This window comes from Hemibagrus wyckioides, linkage group LG03, assembly GCF_019097595.1.
Source record: "Hemibagrus wyckioides isolate EC202008001 linkage group LG03, SWU_Hwy_1.0, whole genome shotgun sequence".
Taxonomy (NCBI): domain Eukaryota; kingdom Metazoa; phylum Chordata; class Actinopteri; order Siluriformes; family Bagridae; genus Hemibagrus; species Hemibagrus wyckioides.
In genome coordinates, this window is record NC_080712.1 from 13792646 (window position 1) to 13814047 (window position 21402).

The window sequence follows — 21402 nt, forward strand, 5'->3', positions numbered from 1 at the left end:
TTTGCTTTTTTATTATTATTATTATTTGCCTTCTGTAATTACATTATTCTATTTACTTAAACATTTGTAAACAGAGTTGAAAAATCCCAACAAACAGAAAAAAAGAGACTAGCTGAAAATGCATTCAGTCTCCTGCTTACTTCATTAGCAACAGTAAAATGGTCACACAGCACGGTCGTATCGAGGTTAATGTACTTACATTGTCAGTTGTAATGGGTCATAGAGTAAATGTGTCTTTTTGTCAAATCTGGAAACAATGATTTTCTACAGTATGATGCGTCACTAATAGTGCTACAATAAGACCTTGATAGAGTGCGGCTTTGTTCAAGTGACGCGCACGCGGAGCGTCCCGCTGTTTGCCCTCCAATCACAGCGCGCCCTCACTTAGCCCCTGTCCAATGGGAAATACGCGCGTGCAGGTGGCGGCGCGGTTATCAGCGGCTCCGTGTCCTCGAGCATCATAACAGAGAGTCAATTTAGCAAAGTGAGTGGAGCTAATGCGCGCCATCAAACGCGGTGAAATATATCACACACGACCTCCAACTTCCGACTGCGGAGCGGATTGTGGATCGCGACTCGGTGATAACGCTCACTGAACTGCAGACACTTTTGACCGGGGACTCGCCCGAGACTCGGGCAGACATTTCTGTTGTTTTGCTTGTTTATAAACTTTTGCTTCTAGACTGACCAACAGCAGCGCACCGTCTTGGATAAACTCACGCGACTTGACTTGCATTGTGGGCACTTGCAGTTGTCCCGCCGGCACTTCGTTTAGTCTCTTAAGATTTTGTTTGGTGTTCAGTTTTTACGCGCTCACTCCGTGGTTCATGCACACAAATGTTAGCGGTGGGGCAAATGGATGCTAACAGGCAGAGTGCTTTCGTGTTGGGTAGCACGCCACTGGCTGCGCTTCACAGCATGACCGAGATGAAGAGCTCGCTGTTCCCCTACACGCTGCAGAATCCCGCGGGCTTCAAAGCTCCCTCCCTCACCAACCTCAGCTCTCAGCTCCCGCTGGGCACACCGCACGGAATTAGCGATATCCTGGGAAGACCCATCACCACGGCGGGACAACTTCTCTCCAGCTTTCCGCGGATAAACGGCTTGGCCACCTCCGCCGGGATGTACTTTAACCCCGCTGCCGTCTCGCGCTACCCGAAGCCGCTGGCGGAGCTGCCGGGCAGAGCGCCTATCTTCTGGCCGGGAATGATGCAGAGTTCCCCGTGGAGGGAGCCCCGACTGCCCTGTCAGGGTGAGAGGACTTTCTGAACTACCTTTTCACATTTTCTTAGTTTTTTTTTTATTTTTTATTTTTAGGAAATTTAATCTGCTAATGCAAATTATGCAAACTTGTAGAAAGCTCCAGGGTGTAGTTAATGGCTGTTTTGTTTAATTTATGAGTAGAAATGCTTTGCAAAATCCCATACTTGAATTCACAAATAAACAAGAACACTAAATAAAAATGAATGCTAACGATAAATTTATGCCAACTCTTCAACTGTACAAGAACGGTTGCATTAAAAACAGTAGAATTGTGGAAATGTATCGCTTTAGGTAACATTTTGTGACTGTTGTATTATTATAAGGCATATTTGCTAAGAATAAATAGGAAATAGAAGCCAATAATACTAAAGTCTCGATTTGCGTTTGTTGTTGTTCTAGTAAGTAGGCTATTATACACGTTATATTGACAACATTGATTAAAGTCAAGGCCTCTATATTTATCAACCTTTTAAAAACAAATCTTACAAACTTAACTAAGACCAAACATTTTTTGTCTCTTTCAGCACAAGCAAATATAATGTTGGATAAAGACGGGAAGAAGAAACACTCCAGACCAACTTTTTCGGGACAGCAAATTTTTGCGCTGGAAAAAACCTTCGAACAGACCAAGTACCTGGCCGGACCGGAAAGAGCACGCCTCGCTTACTCACTGGGAATGACCGAGAGTCAGGTCAAGGTACGTATAAGTCATAAGAGTTTACTCATAGTGATAAAGTTTAAAATAAATAATGGCTTTTATGTCTGGGCGAACATTTAAGAAAAATAGGCCTGAATGAAAGAATTAAAGTTACACTATTAAAACAGCTATACAAAATTTTCTCTGATTTATTATTGTGATGATTATTATTATGATTATGATTATGATTATGATTATTATTATTATTATTATTATTATTATTATTATTATTATTATTGTGTTATTATTAGGTTTTTTGTAGTGGCTAATTTAATGCATGTAAATAAAGGTTTAGCATTTTTACAACACATTTATTTTGACAGTAAATCAGCTTCGTCCTATATATATTTTTACGCATGTTCTTGCATATAAGAGTCTTAGAAGTTTCAAGTTCCAGCAAAAACTCTTAGACTCTCCGTGTAAAATATTTAACGCATTAATCTCTCTTCACCAACAGGTCTGGTTTCAGAACCGGAGGACCAAGTGGCGCAAGAAGCACGCAGCGGAAATGGCCACCGCCAAAAAGAAACATGACTCGGAAACAGAGAAGATGAAGGAAAGCTCGGACAACGAGGACGACGACGAGTACAACAAGCCGCTGGACCCCAACTCAGACGACGAAAAAATTACGAGACTGCTGAAAAAGCACAAGTCGGCGAGCCTGGCGCTTATGAGCCCGAGTAACAGCAGCTCGGACACGTTGTGATGCTGAGCACAGACTTTTTCTCCAGTAGCTGAGGAACTTTCAGAAAAAACTTAAGCAGGGTACACAGTGGGCCTCTGAACCCCCTACTGCTGCAGCAAGCGGAACTCAGATGTATATATTTTTTACCAAGTAAATTATGTTATTTAGCCGCCAAAAGGACATGGCCACTGTGCACTCATCCTCTCCTGTGGCAGAAATCTTATTTCCCTTCTGTCGCAGAATAACCAAGTCTATCTCTACTTCTCCAAGTTTTCCGACTTGACTCTTACACCGCATACACAAGTCCACCGGCTGTAAATGATCATGTAAATAGAATTTCTTCTAACAGTTTTAACAGTATCCTCTCCGGCCGGTTCTTTTCATTTAAAAGGACTTTAAGTTTTAGGGCTACCTCTGTAAAAACAGATCCAGATGGAGGGTTAAATGCTGAATTAAGAGAATATTATTGCTTCCGTGCTGAAGTAAGAAAACCTTTGTATTATCAATAAATTATTTAACAAGCTTATGTTTTAAATATGTCTCAATAGAGTTTATTTTGTTATGTCTTCAAATGTTGGTAATGTACATGACCTAATTTAGGCTATCACAAGCAACAGTAAGACTCACAGTGATTTAACTTGTTGAGGTCTCTGGTAGACTATATAGATATCAGCTATAATAATTGATTAATTCATTATTATAATATGACTCTATAACTGGCTTTCAAGCCACTTATTGCTCTCAACTGACGGGAATTAGCCTGTTAGGATGATTTCCACTTAGAGAAGTGATAAGCAGTGTACATTAATAAACACATTACCGTGTAACAGGTGATACGCAGGAAAAAAAAAGTTTAATTTAGAGAAGTTGAAGATAAGGCTAAGTGTTTTTTTCCCCATGGATCATTTGCAAACTGCTGCACGAATTTAGGTATCTGGCTACAGATATAGCCTTTAGAGTGTACACTCAGGGCAACTAAAACTACACTGTAATCTTAATGAGAGGGATTTAATCACTATAAATGATCTCAATTATATTGCGTACATATTTTTGACTAATATTCGTTTAGGACGCTAAACTTATATAGTAATACAAGATTATCATGATTTATTTATTGAAACAAATTAAAAAAATATTGAAACTTATTCTGAACGCTACAGTTTTCAGGAGAAAGAAATATTGATGACCATTGCATTGTCTGAATGTAGTGCACTGAGTGGGATGCAGCCATTTTGTAGTGTCCGAATTCCCAGTGGACAATTGATACTGGATGTTTTCACATCGCATTATTCCCCATAATGCACCGTAAATCCAGCGTCCACTACTAGTAAACGAGACATGGCGATTTGATTCAGCTCGAAATGGTCAGGATAGCTGCGCAGGTTTCTAAATAAATGTAAATCGATATGATATTTAACAACGACCAAAGCCAACAGATTCGTTGTTAGAATTTGTTAATAGTTTCATCCAGACAAAAAAACAGCTCTATTTTTGTAGTTTCTGGCTGCGAGTTAATTCGAATTGTTTTGTAACGGGGGTTAATGATGATGTGCTTCTGGAGCACTTAGTAGTGTACATGATTACTAATAATCTGAATTCAGCTCAGTGTTCCAGTCAGCGCAATTAACACGACGAAGGACTACAGGTGAATAGCATGAGCCATTAAATATCACAATCAATCTTCACCTTTTGCTGAAAGTTGTTGAAAGTATTTGTATATTTTAGAACGTAAAAAAATATTTATGCAAATGAGATTAAATCTATTAAAGAAAATTAAACTTTATATGTAAACTTGCGTGCATAATAAAACAAACAAAAAAATCTAGTCTTTGGATAATGTTAGGATTAAAATGTTAATTTCACCGTGAAGACACAAATACTTTTTAGTCTACAGAACATTTCGTTTCTGTAAATGTCTTTATTCATTATCCAAGAGTAAAAGTGATCTTTTTTTATTTTTACTTTTATTTTTAGGTATAACATCTAAAACTAAATGCAACAATTCTTCTGTAATTATTGCATCAAGAAAACTGAGATTTCTGACTCAAAAAACAAACAAACAAAAAAACATGGTCTCATGTGTTTCCAAGCGTGGTTTATTAGGTTTCCAAAAGGAAACTGGCATATCGATCATAATGACACATACACCGACATTTAGGAAACAATCCTTTTCAGGGATATATGACACGATGTGATTGTGGGCGGAGCTAAGGATGTCATCCAAATTGGTGGGTTTAAGATAACGTAGTGAGTTTTAATTTATTATATATAATTTATAAACGAAATATATATATATATATTTCATACATACATACACAACGTACCCAAAGTACGCATAGGACAAACAAAAATAACAAATGATTGACGTAGCCGGAATATTGTTTCTACTAGCCTTATCATCAACCTCTTAGGGTAGTAGACTATTCTATAGGCTATAAGTGTCTGTGATATGAATGTGTGGCAGTAATGACAAACACTCAGTTGTTCAATTCTAATGGTTTTATTGCTTGAAGAGGCCAGGCCACCCATGGAGCTCAGTCTATATCTGCTATTACAGAGGGGACACACCGCATCACGTGACCGGCGGGGAAGGGGTGGGGGGGTTATTGAGCAGAGTCCAAAATGGCATACTAGCGTACTAAATAGTAGGCTACTACTAAACAGTACGTCGAAGTTTTTTTGGCTGACAAAATACATTCGTGTCGTCGTCTATATAACAACCTGTTTTCTCCCAAAAGCTTACATTTATGAAATAAATAGGCCCCGCAGTGTCAAAGTAGTAGGCTAGTTCACATTTTAGTTTAGCGCACTATTTTGACACTTTTTTAGTAGGCTATGCCAGTTTGGGAAGCCACTCTTTTACGACGATATGAATTTTGCTGCAAATTCATTCTCACTTAAGGTGATTTTAAATGAGAAAAGAAAAGGACATCCAAATATCAAACTACCTGCTTCACACGGCCTGTGAACTATGTAGTGTACTAAATTAAAATCGATATGAGGAAATGTCGGCCGACTGCTAATCGCCATTTTAAAGCTCTAACGAGCTGTGAGAGCGGATTAATGGTGAAATAGACGGAGCAACTCAGGCCACGTCCCAAACCGCACACTACACCACACTAAAGTGGGTCTCAAAACAGCCAGGCGTGCTATTCTGGCACACTATTCAGTCCAATAGGACACGGTGTACAGCGTGGCCCTGAAAAGCGACCGGTTTCCTCCTACCGACTGCACAAAATCTTAACACACACTTCTTCTGCTGTGTACAATACTTGGCACCATGACGCAGTAACAAAAGAGGAAAAACAACAACAACAACAACAAACAAACAAACAAAAAAACTTAAACAAAACAAAACAAAAAAAAAGTTTACATTTTTTTTTTTAAAGATACCCAAGCCTATCTAAAATATCACATTCAGAACCATATTATTACACAGAAATAAGTTAGGATAAGAATAATAATGCAATAACCAAGTGAGACTGCTATATGAAACAATATCTTATATAGCTACTTGCATGGCCTATGACACTGGTTAGAATAGCTCAGATAGCTCAGGCTACGGTAAAATCATATGACTGCAAAAAAAAAAAGGTGCACTTCAGATGATGTGTGTTTTAATATATATAACTCTAACTATTCAAAATGTTTCAGCTGACAAGCGGCAAGTTTCTATCCATACCTCAGTGTAATCATTTTGGTAAGAATCATAAATTATTATCTCTTTAAAAAGTACAGTATATAAAATGAGACTTGGAGGATGTCCGGGGAAAAAAAATGGCAGTGTGTGCTGGGCACACGAGTCTCACAGAAGAAAGGAAAGGAAAGGAAATACAGCAAACTAATGTCAATTGTTGAAATGAAATGAAATAATAATAAAAAAAAAAAACCTAATCTAATCTGACAGAGAGAGAGAGAGAGAGAGACCGCACAAGCTTGCCAAAAGAGAAAGAAAACAGCACTAAAAAACATCAACACCACTATATAATTATCCAATGTACAAATAAACCTAACACTATACATATACAACATTTTTTTTGCATTGCACTTCTTAAAACATCTTACACAAGATAGGAAGTATCTTCTATAATGTAGAGGCATATCTAAAAACGCAAGTATTGTCTTTAAAATATGTAGTACTTCTGATTTTTCTATTAGAGTTTTGGCAACAAGGCTATGTCATATAAGAAGAGTTGTCCTTTAAGTTGTTTGTCCCTGTGTTGGTGTTCTGGGAAGAGGTTGCAGGAAAAGTGTCCAAGGAGAGAAAAGTGTGGCATAAGCTGTGTTTGTGTACTTGTGTGCTTGACGTTCGTTGTGTGTTCCTGAATCTTAAATCATGCTTGCGCACATGCTGCCATTTCTTTTGGTGTCATGGCTTGCACTTGTTTCACTACGACTGGTCAGTCCTGCTGAAAAGTCTTATCAGGGTTTTCTGCGAGTGTGTGTGTGTGAGAGAGAGTGAGAGTGTGTGTGTCCAGCTGTCTCAGAGTTTCTCACAGGGTCTCTTGTGGTGAAATCCCCTCCATTCTTTGGCAGCATATATCTAGCCAATACACACAAAAATACAGACACACAAACACAAAAGGAGAGAGAATAAGGTGTCACACATGGTCATTACAAACTGCTTAAACTCTATTATGACGTGATTTAAAAAAAATAAAAAAATAAAAAAAATAAAAAAAATAATGAAAGAAAAAATATTTACCACATCACTGCATGACACAACACTTGTGCTTATTTGCATTAGGTTTACCTGCCCCTGTGGTTAATCGAAAGGACAGGAAAACAGGCTGCAAAACATACAAACACACAAAAAAAAGGAAAGAAAGAAAAAAAGGGATCAGTAACAGCTTAGGCAGCTTTGACGCTTCAATGTGTGCACATGGGATACTTTTAGCTTTTCCCTATATCCATAGCAGAGGAGATTGCTGTTGATGGCTGTGTGTGGCTCATGCAAAATTTCTTGCAGTGACCTGACTGTATCTCACGCACACTCGCAAATGTTCAACACAGAGAGCTCTGCGGTCTCCATGCAAAATTTGGGCTCATTTGTAATTTTGTATTTTGAACATAAAATTTTGTATTTTGTATATAAAATTGTAATTTGAACAAAAAAATATTAACATTTTGCCAATTTAAAGTGTAATTATGTGCAAAACTATGTACGTCAGCATTTAGAAAAACGTTTTGAAGTCCCAGTCAGTTGATAAGATAATATAATAAAAATGGCAGATGTTTAGGAGGTGAGTGTAATTCAGACTATATCAGGATGGCATAATGAGGTTAATCAAGCAGAGATGGAGATGAATCTTTTCTGTAAACTGTTTCTGCTTACCATTTGTTTTCCGTCTTTCTTTTTTTAGGAAGCAAAAGTGTTAAGCTTAACTGACAAACTCAATGTAAATTTGTTATATGACAAATAAAATACAGAAATTCAGTCATATTCACAGTCAGGACTTGGAGACTTTTAAACAGACTCATGGATACTCAGGCACACAAACATACATTTAAAGCCATATATTCTCAGAGACACACACAGACAACTTCCCAGTCAGGCACTCTGACTCCCTCCCAGTCAGATGCACAGACTCCCTTCTCAGTCAGGCACTCAGACTCCCTCTTAGTCAGGCACTCAGACTCCCTCCCAGTCAGAGGCTCAGACTCCCTCCCAGTCAGGCACACACACTCCCGCCCAGTCAGGCACACACACTCCCGCCCAGTCAGGAACACTGGATCTCAGACAAACTTGCAGTCATAGACTCCTAGTCTAACTCCTGGTCAGATGCACAGACTCGTTCAGAATTGGCAGCCAGACATATGCTCAAAACCATACGTTCAAATTCACGGTTAGACTCACACACAGATGCATCACAAAGACAGGGTTACGTACCTTGTGGTCCCCCATACAGACATTGGGCCCTATATTGTCATATGTTATTGACTTCTCCTCAGTCTCTGGCTGTGAACAATAAGTTAAAACAAGCACAAAAAAATTAGTACAACAGTGCATAAAGAAATGATAACTACATTTGCCCTGAAGCTTTAACAGTTTAAAAAGACAAGAAAAAAAAAACTTTTTTAGCAATAGACCACAAATGTGTTAGATTAATTGACCCAAATAAATTCCAAACTGGCTTGGAATCCTGTGAATTATATTAGCTAAATGGTACACAAACTACAAAACATTAAAATTAACATACTGATTAATTTTATATTTTTAACTGCCTACGCACAAAGATAAATGCACACAGGCAACAAAACGAAACATACCACAAAAGTCAAATTTCCTGGTTGTAATGGAACAAAAAAAATGTACATTTATTGTTGTATGTAATGAATGTATTATTTAAAGTAAATGTAAAGTAGATTTTGCCTTTTGATGAATTCCCAGTTACTACAAGAAAAAATATATACATAAAAAACATAAATACTAGATGTTCTATGTATAAGATATTTAAAAAAATGACATTAAGGTTTAGCTGAAAGAAGAAATCAGATTAAACACAGCAACTTAATTACAAATGTTCATCACTGATGCTTGAACAAGCACCAGAGCCTACTTAGGTACTACTAAAAAAATGTGTCAGTGCACTTGACCCCCATCCCTCCACCACACACACGTTTGTTGCATAAGTATTAGTATCTGGGTTAACGTATGTGTTGGTTTCCAACAAACAGCTGGTACCATTGTAGGTACAGTGAAACCACTGAGCCATATCATTAAATGAGATTAAGTTAAGAATAAGCAATATAAAAGCAAATTATTACTATAAATGTTGAGTAATGGAGCATGCCATGTGAATACTAGTGTATTTACATTTACAGAGCACTTTATTAGGAACACTATAGTAAGACTGGGTAGGTCCTCACTTTGCTCTCAAAACAGCTTAATTCTTCATGGCATGAATTCCACAAGATGCTGGAAATATTCCTTTACGGTTCTGGTCCATGCTGACATGACTGCGCGACGCAATTCTTGCCGATTTTCTAGGTCCCGTTCTACCGCGTCCCAAAGGTGTTCTATTGGATTCAGTTCTTGTATAGTCTAGATTGCAGGTTTTCAACCTGAACTAAGAGCTTTTTGAATACACACACTCAGACTCAGAAAATACAGTTGACCTATCTGGGAATGCTGATGTGTGCTCAAACAGAGTGATTAAAGAGGGCTTTCCAAGCACAAAATTCATTCAGAATGAACCTCAAACCAATAAAACAGGAGCATACAGGTCATCCTTGCACTACGATCTGATAACACAAACACACACCTACTTCAAACACACACCAATGCTACCTTTCCATCTCCGGCTATGCTTCAACATTCCCATTTGTGTGCTAGGGTTTTTTTTCTACCAGTGGCACAGATACATTCATCAAATAGATACTAGATAATTTACAAAGGCAGCATAAAATTGGGGATTTTCGGCCTGCGTAATCTTTAGACAGATAAACAAATTACGGTTGGGGCCAGGGCTGCGGCGACGAGCACGCTTCACCGAGCCTTCATTACTGTGCAGAGCGTGGAAGCTCCTCAACCCGCTGCTGCAGGCAAACCTTCAGCGTGTTAGGGCTCGGCAAGCAGAAAATAACACGGCACAGAGCTAACGGAGCACGGCATGATCGATGACGCTGCGCACAGCTCTGTTTACAGGTCCATGTCTCAACAATCTGTACCACTTCTGCCTTCGAGAGAGGGAGGGAGAGAGAGAGGGAGTGAGATGGAGAGAGATACATAGGGAGACAGTGTGAGAAAGAAAGAAAGAAAGAAAGAAAGAAAGAAAGAAAGAAAGAAAGAAAGAAAGAAAGAAAATTGAAAAAGAAGACTACGAAATTAAGAAAGGGAGAACCACAGACCAAGAAAGTAAGAACAAAAGAGAGAAAGAAAATAAAGAAAGGAGATGTAAAGAGAAAGACTCGGCACCCTATAAGCTTTTGTAATCTAATAAAGGTTATCTAAATGAACTACTAATTAAGTGTGATGGAGTTAATTAATGAACAATAAAAAAAAAATTGTGGTGTTAACTGGCTGTTGCTTTGCATGTGTCTTTCTGTAAAGAGTTGCCTGTTTGTGGGGGAAAAAAACAGTTTAGAAGTCAGCCTAATTTTCCCATCCCTCTAGAATCTGTCCGATGCTCCTGATGTCAATCACTATCATGACCAAATGCATTGGAATATTGACAAAGTAACACAATAAATTTATTAAAACCATATCCTTACATTTGTGTACATTTGCTTTTCTAAAATGCCATATTATTATTTTATATATTGTCATAAATAAAGAACAGCCATCTGAATGAATAGGATAAAATAAACCAATTAATAAATTTACAGAATAATATGTAACACGTAATGTTAAAAGTGATCCAGTAGTTTTGTGAATAAAACTTTTCAGAAAACTACTGAATACAACACATTTCTTTGGTGATTTGTGTGTGATGATCTTTGGGTGAGTTTGGGACAGAATTTGGTTGTAAGAAAATTACTTTATTTGAATCAAGATAATTAGTCTAATGTCTCCCCTGGTTGCTAGTATTTGTGTAATAGGGAGAGTTAGTTGGACTGAGGGAACTGTGAGTGTAAAATTGGGGGTGGAGGGGGGTGTTATGGGGTAGGGAAAAATCCCTTAACAATAGCAGCTACTATTAAACATCAGTGGCAAAGCTACTCCTTTTCCACATCTGTTAGAAATCCTTGAGCTCAAGGCAAGAAAGTAAACAGAGTGAGAAATGGAATGACTGTGACACCTTTCAGACTTGCTATGGACATCTGTCTCATGTGATCGGATCACAAGTGGACAGCAGTAAGTACCGGGGGGTCAGATGGTGCCTGTGATCCAATCCCTCAGACCACTTGTAGAGGTAGTCTGGGACGTGTATACATTTGTTTGGAAATGTTTTGTGCTGTCTTTCATACCATGGTTGCTTTTCTAGTCCAAGACTTATATTGGTAAAATCAGTATATTAAAGACTGCACTATTGGTCATGAGAAGCATCTTGTCTTTTATTTATGACAATATGTGAAGTAATACAAGACAATTTTCTAAGCTTAGTGAAAGAAAGGCTTAAGGAAATGACATGTCTTTATTACTGCTTCATTAAGAAATACTGTATGGTGTTACTTTTGAATATTACGACTCATTTTACGACAGACTTGATGTTAGGCTTTAAAAGGCTTGCAGTTTATAGGGTATAAAAGGGGCATGTTTTGAGCTTGGAAGCATATATTCAGCTATCAGACTCCATTTCCATTTAACTACACTGTGCCATGGACACTATGAGAAAAGCAGTTTTATCAAACAATCCACTACTAGTGTGTACAAGTAATTTAATTACAAAACACTGTTAAATGTGAACAATTTCTTTAAGTTTATTGGTCTAATTTTTGGTAAAAGTGATACTGGGCTGCTCTTGGCAGATCTGGCAATTCTTCAAGTTATAAAATATTTTTACAAGTGGTCCTTAAAGACATTTTTGTGGTGCATAGAAATAACAGGTGTGAATGACCTTCCATCTCGAAGTACACTTTTTGAGCAGATCATGTGAGGCGGATGTTAATACCAAGTCTAATCTGAACTAGAAAGAGAGACGGATGAAAAGAGAGTAAAGGAGTTTACTGTTCTGGTAAATGGCTGAGAGCAGCTCTTGGCCTGGCTGGCTGCAAGTTGACTCACAGACAGCAGCCAGAGTAACAGAGATCTGCCCAGCTCGATGGAGACTTATGAAGCTTTATAAAGCAGACATGCGTGCCTGGCACTCTATGAGAGCAGGCCTGTATATTCTGCCAGTGTGGACAATGAGCTTTGCATGGCAGATGAAAGTTTACATATTCAGCGCCTGCTCCATCTGTGACCCTGGCACAGCACAAACTACCGGTTAGAGATAGAGAAAGAAATGTGGGGAAAGTTGATACTAGATACAGACCTAGAATGAGTAGAGACGAGGACCAATAACTGATCATACTTAAACTGCTTGATTTAAACACAAAAAAATCCATGGATTTTCAATGCAGAGGATTGGTGTTTAATAAAAATAATCATGTAGTTCGATTTCATTTTTCATATGTTCTTTGGTTTAGGTACGTCACTGTGAAACTGTGTGAATGAGGATTTAATTAAGGCTGGACTGACCTTTACAACCAGGTCTTTGGCAGAAGACGACATGAGGATGCGGTCACACCAGGCAGGGCATCGCGTATTCATGTACTGCTTCCCCTGACTGCTGTCCTCACTGTATGGGTAACTACGGACACAAACAACAGGATGATGTACAAAACCGTGAATCCACAATGTACATGTCATGGCATACATTTCTATTTTTGGATTACAGGCTACCAGGCTGCAAAGTAAGTGACTTATGACCATACAAGTACTTTACACCATATACCAATGACTTATAGCACAAACCAATATAAAAAGAATCTGAATTGAGGCAAGTCTGTAATTTCTGGCTTATAGTTTACATGATATTTATTTGTGGTAACATTCCCTTGGGTATACAGTACTTGTTCAGGGTATCCTTCTTGTATTATCATGTCTAAGCAATAGCAGCAACATTTGTCAGGCAACATTACTTAAATTATAATATTAATACACACACATTTTAAGCTTTCTGTGGTTTGTGTTATGTAAAAGCCATTTAATGTGTTTATTTCCAGAACATCGATCTATTGCTTTCTTATCCTTTAGCTTTTAATGCCTTAGGGACAATTATTTTATTATTTGTGCCATAACATGTATTCTTCCATTAGTTGGTAAAGCAAGTTAAAAATGAGACATTCCTTCCAAAATATGCAGAGGTATGACAATCAGGTGCAGAAAAAAAGTCAACTAAGGAGACCAGTAGAGTTACTTTACGAAACAGCAAAAAAACAACAACAAAAAAAAACAATAAAAAAACAGTGGACAAGCAACTATACAGATTAACATGCTGAATAATTCCTGTTGCAGGTTCACTAAAAGCTCCTGCAACTGATTCTAGTTAAAAGGTGCTAATTTCCTGTGTAGATGTACCTACATAGAAATTGAAAGCATGTGTATATACATGCTTTACTTTAGCCACAGCCCAGTAAACAGAGTGTATTAAAATGAATGAACCGTTTCAGAATTTCAAAGCTCCTGCACTCCAGCTGCTAGGACACAGTCACTTGCTTAGACCAACTGACCAGAAAAGACACACAATATCACACAGGCTGCTGTGATGAATCCCCTCATTTAACTAAGGAGAATTGGCTCAGTAAACAGAGACCTGGCAACAGCTCATCCCATGCAGCCCGGGTCCTCCACAGCTGCCACTTAGCACTCCATCGCTCCGGCCAGCTCCATGGTGATGGCAAACTCGAGAGGGTCAGGGGGCAGAGGCGGGCAGAGCTGCTTAACGCACATCCGGCTAACACACAGCCCCCTGACCGGGTGGCCAAACACAAGCCGGCTGGGGGGCTTTGCACAGGGTCCGGGCGCAATTAGCATTGATGGCGCTTTAAACATGTGGAAATGAAGGAGTGTTTTGGTATGTTAAAGAGGTGCTAAAGAGATGATTCCCTGGATGAAAGAGCTGAGGAAGAAAGACAGAGTGCATGATACAGGAGGATAGAGAGAGGGGAAAGCAGGATAAAAAGGGATAGAGATGCAGAGTGTGGGAATTTGGGCGGGTAGCATGGGGGGGGTCTTCAAAGTGACCAGTGCAGCCTTTCTTCAGGACGGACCACACAACCGAAACAGGAAGCATCAGGAGCAGTGAGGCTGATCAAGAAGCAATACCTAAAAGTTCATTTGTACTTCATTTAGGTTGCAATCTTTCAAGTCTAAACACAACAGTCTGGATTCTTTTATTATACATAAAAGACTTTTGTATCTTTATTCTGTGCATAATTTGTACTCGTGCATTATGTACTTTTAATATATATATTACAATTATACTGACAGTTGCTCAATAAGAATATATTGTGCATTGATCATGTGAACAGAGTTAATAAAACATGGCCATGAATTTCTCCAGTTTTAAAAGAATACTATTTAATTTAGATGATTATGACAAATGATGATTTCAATATGTTTTTGTGCGCTGAGAAAAGACTACGAAATCTAAATGCCGCTGCTGAATTTAGTAAATTCATGCATTCATTCATCTTCAGTAACCACTTTATTCTGGTAAGGGATGAGATCTGCTCAGGATCTGGACCTACCCGATTAACATTGGGAGCAAGTTGGGAGACTTCATCAGAGACTGGATGCATATATATATATAAAACATCTGCATATTCAATGAGTTTGAATGACAACATGCCTTTAGATTAATTAAATAATCCATGTTCATTTGTTTTAATGTCCACTCATGTAAGCAGTCCTCCAGTCTCTCTCTCTCTCTCACACACACGCGCACACACACACACACACACACACACACACACGTGCATGCTCACTCAGATAGAGCTGATCTAGATTACACTGCTCTAATGCAATAGCAAACAGCGGTTCAGTGCAGTAGGGCGAGGTGATGGATGTGGGTGATTAGCACACACAAACGTATCTGCCAGAGTAAACGGCCAGCCTGGGCGTGCGAACCGGAGACCGTCAGCCGCTATCAGGCCCTTATTGCCCATGGCAAGACTAATTAGGCTAATTAATGGGGCCTCTGCGATAAACTCAACAACCATCTACCTGTGTGTGTGTGTGTGTGAGAAAGAGAAAGATGCAGAGCAACAGGCTGCTGTGTGCAGTAGCAGTATCTATAGGAACACTTAAACAATAGCGCAAACAACAGCCTGATAAGCTACCATTACAGTTCCTTGAAGAGTAGGCAAAAGTCATGAACATTTGAAGATAAAGTGGTGTCTGTGTGTATTCCTGAGAGATTCCACACATGGCTCTGAGGTTCAGGTTCTAATGAGACCTCTTCTTCCTTCAGCTCCCCAAAGCACTTAGTGATTCCTCTCTGACAGTGATTTTAATGTCTGACTGACTCCTGACATTATTGCTCTTAATGTCACTGTCTTAGACCTGCATGTCTGAGCAGCATAGGGACAAGGAGTGTGTGTATGCGTATGTGTGGGTGTCTCCGTGGCAGTTTTTTTAAAAACTGTTCCATATCCTATCAGATCCATTATCTTGTTCTACATAATGACAAATAAGTGACAAGCCAAACAAAGGCGGATTGAGACAAACTGTGTGTAATCAGGGCAATATAAACTGGTTAATACAGACAGGAAAAGGCGAGCTGATAAGAGACAAGCTAATAATGAATTAAGGTTAGGGGTCATAAACTGTATTTAAAGATAGAAGTCACCTGACCTGTGTGCTGTGCTTGGATTGGTAGGAGTTCTTAATGCTGCTAGCCAAAGGCAGAGATACAGAATAAAAGTGAAGTAGCAGAGTGAAGAGAAAACAACAGAGCCAGAGAACACGTGTAAACATTAGGGATGTAACTGCATATGAATCCATTTATTCTGAATGAACAGATAATGTGTTCTAAACAGACACAAAATGATTTATTTTTACATTTACATGTACTACAGTAGATCACAAATTCAAAATATTCTAAATGCCTGTGAAACTACTGAAATGTACTAAAACTGCTTACACCTTAACCATATTTATTATCAACTCCATATACTATATGCCTGAATATACAAATTGAAATTCGCTACTATCAGAAACAGCTAGCTTACAGGGCACTAAGTTGATATCTAACAGCTCCAGAGTTCTCAATTCAATCCTGAACTTGGGTTACTGTCTGGGTGAAGTTTTATATGTTTTCTCTGTGGGTTTCCTGATCTCAGATGGACAGGCAAGGTTATAAAACACTAGATGTGAATGGGTGTCTAAATGCGTTCATGGTGTTCTATGTTCCAACTAGCATCCCGTCCAGGGTGTATTTTGGTTTTTATGGATTCATTTTGAATTCACAGTGACCCTTATCAAAATAAAACGATTACTAAAGATAAATGAATGTTAATGAATTGAACTCAAACCCAAATCTACACAAAATCAGACTTTACATTTCAATCAAAACCAGCCAGCCAAGCGGTGTTATTTAAGGAGCTTATAAAAGCACTACACAGAACATAACTATCCTTAACAGAGCTCGTCTCAAGCTTGCCATTAACCTCTGTGCTTAAACAAAGATTCCCCTTCACAGGGAGTGACACAAGCATCCTTATACTCATTGGAACAAAACATGCCACTGAGGACTAATAAATGGTCTTATGCTATTCACTGTAAAGTAGTGTAATGTTTAATGTCATGACACTTACAATTCAGCAGTGTCATTCAATAGCAGTCCACATGCTGGAGGACAATAGTTCAGATATCTCGCCTCAATGAACAACATGTCTGTCCAGCTTTATTAAACATCTTTGACATCACTGCACTGGAGTGAACAGGAACATTGCATTGTGTTGTTGGTTTAAAAAAAGCGTGCTTCTGGTCACACTTATGCACATCAGCAGATTGGAGAGCTGCCCATGCAAATTGGTGACATCACTCAATAGTTTCATAGGGAGGGAGACTGGTGGGAATTGGGGGCAGGGGGTAGGGGCATGAAAGCAGTGAGATGGATGGGGTTTAAGCTGTTACACAGATCGAGACAAACCATGACGGTGACATCACCTCCCAGTGTCCTTACAACGTCGTACAGATTGACAAAACCGTCCTACTTTTACTAAACACAGCCTGCACTGAGAATAAGAAAATACAGCATAGTTCACAGATTCAACCTTTCTGCAACCAGGTATCTTTTTTCACTGTGCAATAATTAAGACTTTAAATTCAATTAAAAATACAATCATACTAGTAAATAGTGTGACTAGTATGATAATAAACCTGTGAATTCAAGTCACCAGTCAATCCTTCAATTATAATAGTTAAATGATATATTAAAACATTAGTAGCTCCATCATAATGTCATTAAATAATGTGTGTGATGGACTGTGAAAACCCTTCACATACTGAAAATGATCATATTTCGATAAAAACAAAACAAAAAAAACAAAACAAAACAAAAAACTAAATTAAGAACCAACGTGAACTGGGCAGGATTATGTCAACTATAGCTCACTGATATCCAACATCAAGCCTGACATTCATTGTGGTTCTGTAAAGTTGTGAGGTGAGGACTCCATGGATCGGATTTATATGTCCAGCACATTCCACAGGGAATTTGTATGCAATATCACCACCTTTAACACTTTGTCATGTTCCTCAAACCATTCTTGAACAATTTTTGCAGTGTGGCATGGAGCATTATCCTACTGAAAGAGGACATTGCAATTAGGGAATACTGTGGCCAGGGCCTAAGGTCTTCATACAGAACATTGCCCAGAGCATCAAACTGCCTCTAGTGGCTTGCTTTCTCCCCTTAGTGCATTCTAAGGGCACCCAAATGATGTAAAAAGAAAACATGATTCATCAGAACATAACATTTTCTTCCATTGCTCCATGGTCCAGTTCTGATGTTCATGTGCCCATTGTAGGTGCTTTCAGCATTCAGGATATAGCATGGCTGAGCAACACTTAGACCGGCCTGCAGCTACACAGACCCACACACAACAAGCTGCAATCAACGGTGTGTTCTGACACCTTTCAATCATATTCAGCATTAACTCCTGTGAGATCAGACCAGACCAACAAGCCTTCAGTCCCCACACACATCAGTGAGCCTTGGGCATCCAAGTCCCTGTCTCCGGTCCACTGATTGTCCTTCCTTGGACCACTTTTGGTAGGTACTAACTACTGCATACTAGGAATACCCCACAATACCCAGTCGTCTAGACATCATAATTTGGCCCTTATCAAAGTCATTTAGATCCCAGCACATCAATTTTGAGAATTGACTGTTCACTTGCTGTCTAATATATCCCACACCTTAACAGATGCCACTGCAATGAGATAATCTGTGTTATTCACTTCACCTGTCAGTGGTTTAATGTTAAGGCTGATCGGTGCATATTGGCATATACCATGTGCATCAGCACAGCAGAGCCCCATAAAATACCATATGAACTTTGGACACACTATTAAAATGGATAATGTATGTTTCCTTATTAATTATAACGTGCATTATTGCATCATATGTCAGTTACATTAATAGTTTTCAACTATTTCAACTATGAAATTTATAGTTTTCAAGCTACAGTACTAAAAATTATGTAAGCTTCTTTTGAGACCTATATTATGGCAATATTGTAGTTATTTCAGCAATTAGGAAATTAAAACAATTCTTGGTAGTGAGCTCAGATTTTACGGACCATAAAATGTTCATATTTTCAAGGCTTGGACTTGTCTAAACACTGGAGGTTTACTAGTTCAGCCTTTCAGGTGCCCAACATGCCAAACCTCAAACTGAGCTGAGAGCCAATGCCACACTGCTCTGTCAATGCCCACATAACTGGAAGGCATAGAAAGTACAAATCACAATCAGGCATTGAGTCGAGGGCCTGCTGCTAAAGAGTCACTCTGCAGCTCATCCTCATGCAGCTGTGCATTTTGTGAGATGTATGCTAAAGTGTTGCATTCTGCGCTACACCACTCATGCCTGTTCTTATCGTCAGTAAATGGTGAAAACATAACAGTAGGTCGCCTCTGACCCCTACTGGTCTCACCTTAAGACCCTGAGCTTGAGCTTTATACTGGCTGTCTAGACTTGGCAAACAGAAAGACACGGGCCTGGAGCCAGCCGCTCAGTGAAAACATATTTCTCTATGCACAAATCCGTCTCTCTCGCTCTCTCTCTCTCTCTCTCTCTCTCTCCCTCTGAAGAGCTTTTCTGTGAAAGGACCTTTGAATTGAAATTAGGAAAGAGTGGCATCCACAGGTCTCTCTTGTCCATTTCCCGTAACCCTGTTAGTACGGAAATAAATAGAAACTGCATCCTACAGGTTCTCATTATCCTCTACATTCCCCTAGGCCAAATTTTCCATTCAATTTCCCCATTGATTTTACATAGAGAAGACTACAATAAAATCATACAACTCCTAAGCTAACTGCATTCCTTATGGATCAATCACAATATGTCATTACAGAAAGCTAATAAGAGCAATAACAGAGATTACTACACTGGCAAGGCTGTAAAACGGCACTCTCTGCAGTACTGGTATGCGTCAGTGCTCAAGACGGGTTTTAGTAGACTTTGTACTTTTAGTCAATTATTAACACCATTTCCTTTTAGATTCGTTTTGCATACGAGTCATATCAGCTTTTTATCTGCTATTGATACACAATCATAATCATACATGCATTTTCATACGGTTCCGGTGGACATCCACGTGTTCGTTTAAGTCATTACGTGCATGTGAGTATGCAAAGTGGTTTTTTTACAGAATAAATGAATGTGTGTGTTTGGTCCACAGCTGATTGGCGCAGTCTGTCTGGCTCCAGCACCAATGTTGGCGAGAGAGGGCCAAATTCCACACTCTCATGCCTTAGTACTTAGCCTTGTCAAAGGCCAAACACATGCACACACACGGCATAGGTCCCACTCTGTGAATGTGCACCTTGTAGCACACTCTTTAAACAACAACTCACACACAGTGTGTGAACAGACAAGGAGTAGAACACATGTCTCCTGCTCTAAGGTGTCAGTGTTATGAGGATGAGAGCAGCAATGACCTGGACAAGGATCACCCTGCTGTAGTTGTTATTAAATGATGTGAATACTGAGCAGAGCATATTGACTGACCTCATAAAACACAACTTTTTGTGTTTTATGACAACTCAACCTCGTATAAGTAGATATCCTTGTGAGCACCAACTATAAAACAATTATAGTTAGTTCTAAAATTCATTAAACTGCAGTCAGAGCTAAAGGTGTGAAATGCAATTGAAATTAAATTAGATCCTAAATGCATCTGAATAATAATGTAAATACTAATGAGCCTATAATATAGTAATATATTACTACAGAACATTAGCAGTAGTGCTACACTGTGAGTACACCAGGAATTAAAAAAAAAAAGATTAATTTTTATTTCTATTAATTTAGCCCGTCTATCCACATTAATATCTTCTTGTTGATTACATATACTATCAGCTTAAGAGTATTGCATTTTTTTAAAAGAAATATAATCCGGCTTCAACAACATGTCTTGCAAAGAACAGCTTTTTTCTGAGTTAGGTTATTTCTGATTCACTACGTATGCTCACTGTATAGGGCATTACATAACAGCCTAACCCACAGGCATGGGACAGGACTAGAATTAGGGTTAGTATTACAGCAACATCATTTGAGATTCAGAAAAATAATGATTAACACATGTTTTAACTTGTAATTTAATTTGTAATATTACTATAAGGAGACATACGGCTCAAAATATCTGATATATCAGAAAATCAATACATAATTAAAAAAGAAATAAATGCCATAAATGACATGTCTAAATTTACAGATCTGGGTTTCTAGCATTCGCATACAGGGCAGAGCAGATACAGCTGAGAATGAGGTGAGAGAGAGAGAGAGAGAGAGAGAGAAAGAGTGTTGTTCTATAGCCCTGTGCAATAACCCCACAGATGGTCAGGGGTGTTTCAGGGCTGTCCATGTGATGGAGAACAATCACTGAGTGCTTGATTGCTCCAGAAGCACAAGGCGTATCTGACAGGAGGAGGGTGTTCAGTGTTTGTGTGTGTGTGTTTGTGTGTGGGTGTGTGTGGCGGCTGTTTAAGTTTAACTAAGCTGTGTCTTTACTCTCACCTCTGACAATAATGTGGCTTGTACCAGACACTACTTGCATCAAATCAAATTTTATATACTCCTTAATGGCTGTGGATTTTTGA

At 38.8% G+C, this 21402-nt stretch overlaps 2 protein-coding genes across 3 annotated transcripts in view; one reads left to right on the forward strand and one right to left on the reverse strand.

The window, feature by feature from the left end:
- The first annotated feature begins 458 nt into the window (after positions 1 to 458).
- Positions 459 to 3128, forward strand: nkx6.2 (NK6 homeobox 2). Its single transcript, XM_058383831.1, has 3 exons — positions 459 to 1252; positions 1788 to 1960; positions 2418 to 3128. Exons 1-3 carry the CDS (start codon positions 838 to 840, stop codon positions 2664 to 2666), a joined length of 837 nt encoding a protein of 278 aa, XP_058239814.1. The 5' UTR covers positions 459 to 837; the 3' UTR covers positions 2667 to 3128.
- A 1592-nt stretch (positions 3129 to 4720) lies between these two features.
- The window catches only part of LOC131348677 (inositol polyphosphate-5-phosphatase A), a 150152-nt gene continuing 133470 nt past the window's right edge, over positions 4721 to 21402 (reverse strand). Inside the window, exons 13-16 of one of the 2 annotated variants that reach the window (XM_058383815.1) lie at positions 12769 to 12880; positions 8536 to 8604; positions 7399 to 7435; positions 4721 to 7188 (exon numbers count right to left, since the gene is read on the reverse strand). In XM_058383815.1, coding sequence (XP_058239798.1) covers positions 7139 to 7188; positions 7399 to 7435; positions 8536 to 8604; positions 12769 to 12880 — 268 coding nt within the window. In that variant the 3' untranslated portion in view covers positions 4721 to 7138. Of the gene's footprint in view, positions 7189 to 7350; positions 7436 to 8535; positions 8605 to 12768; positions 12881 to 21402 lie in introns of both variants that reach the window. The other variant, XM_058383821.1, reaches the window with a different exon arrangement.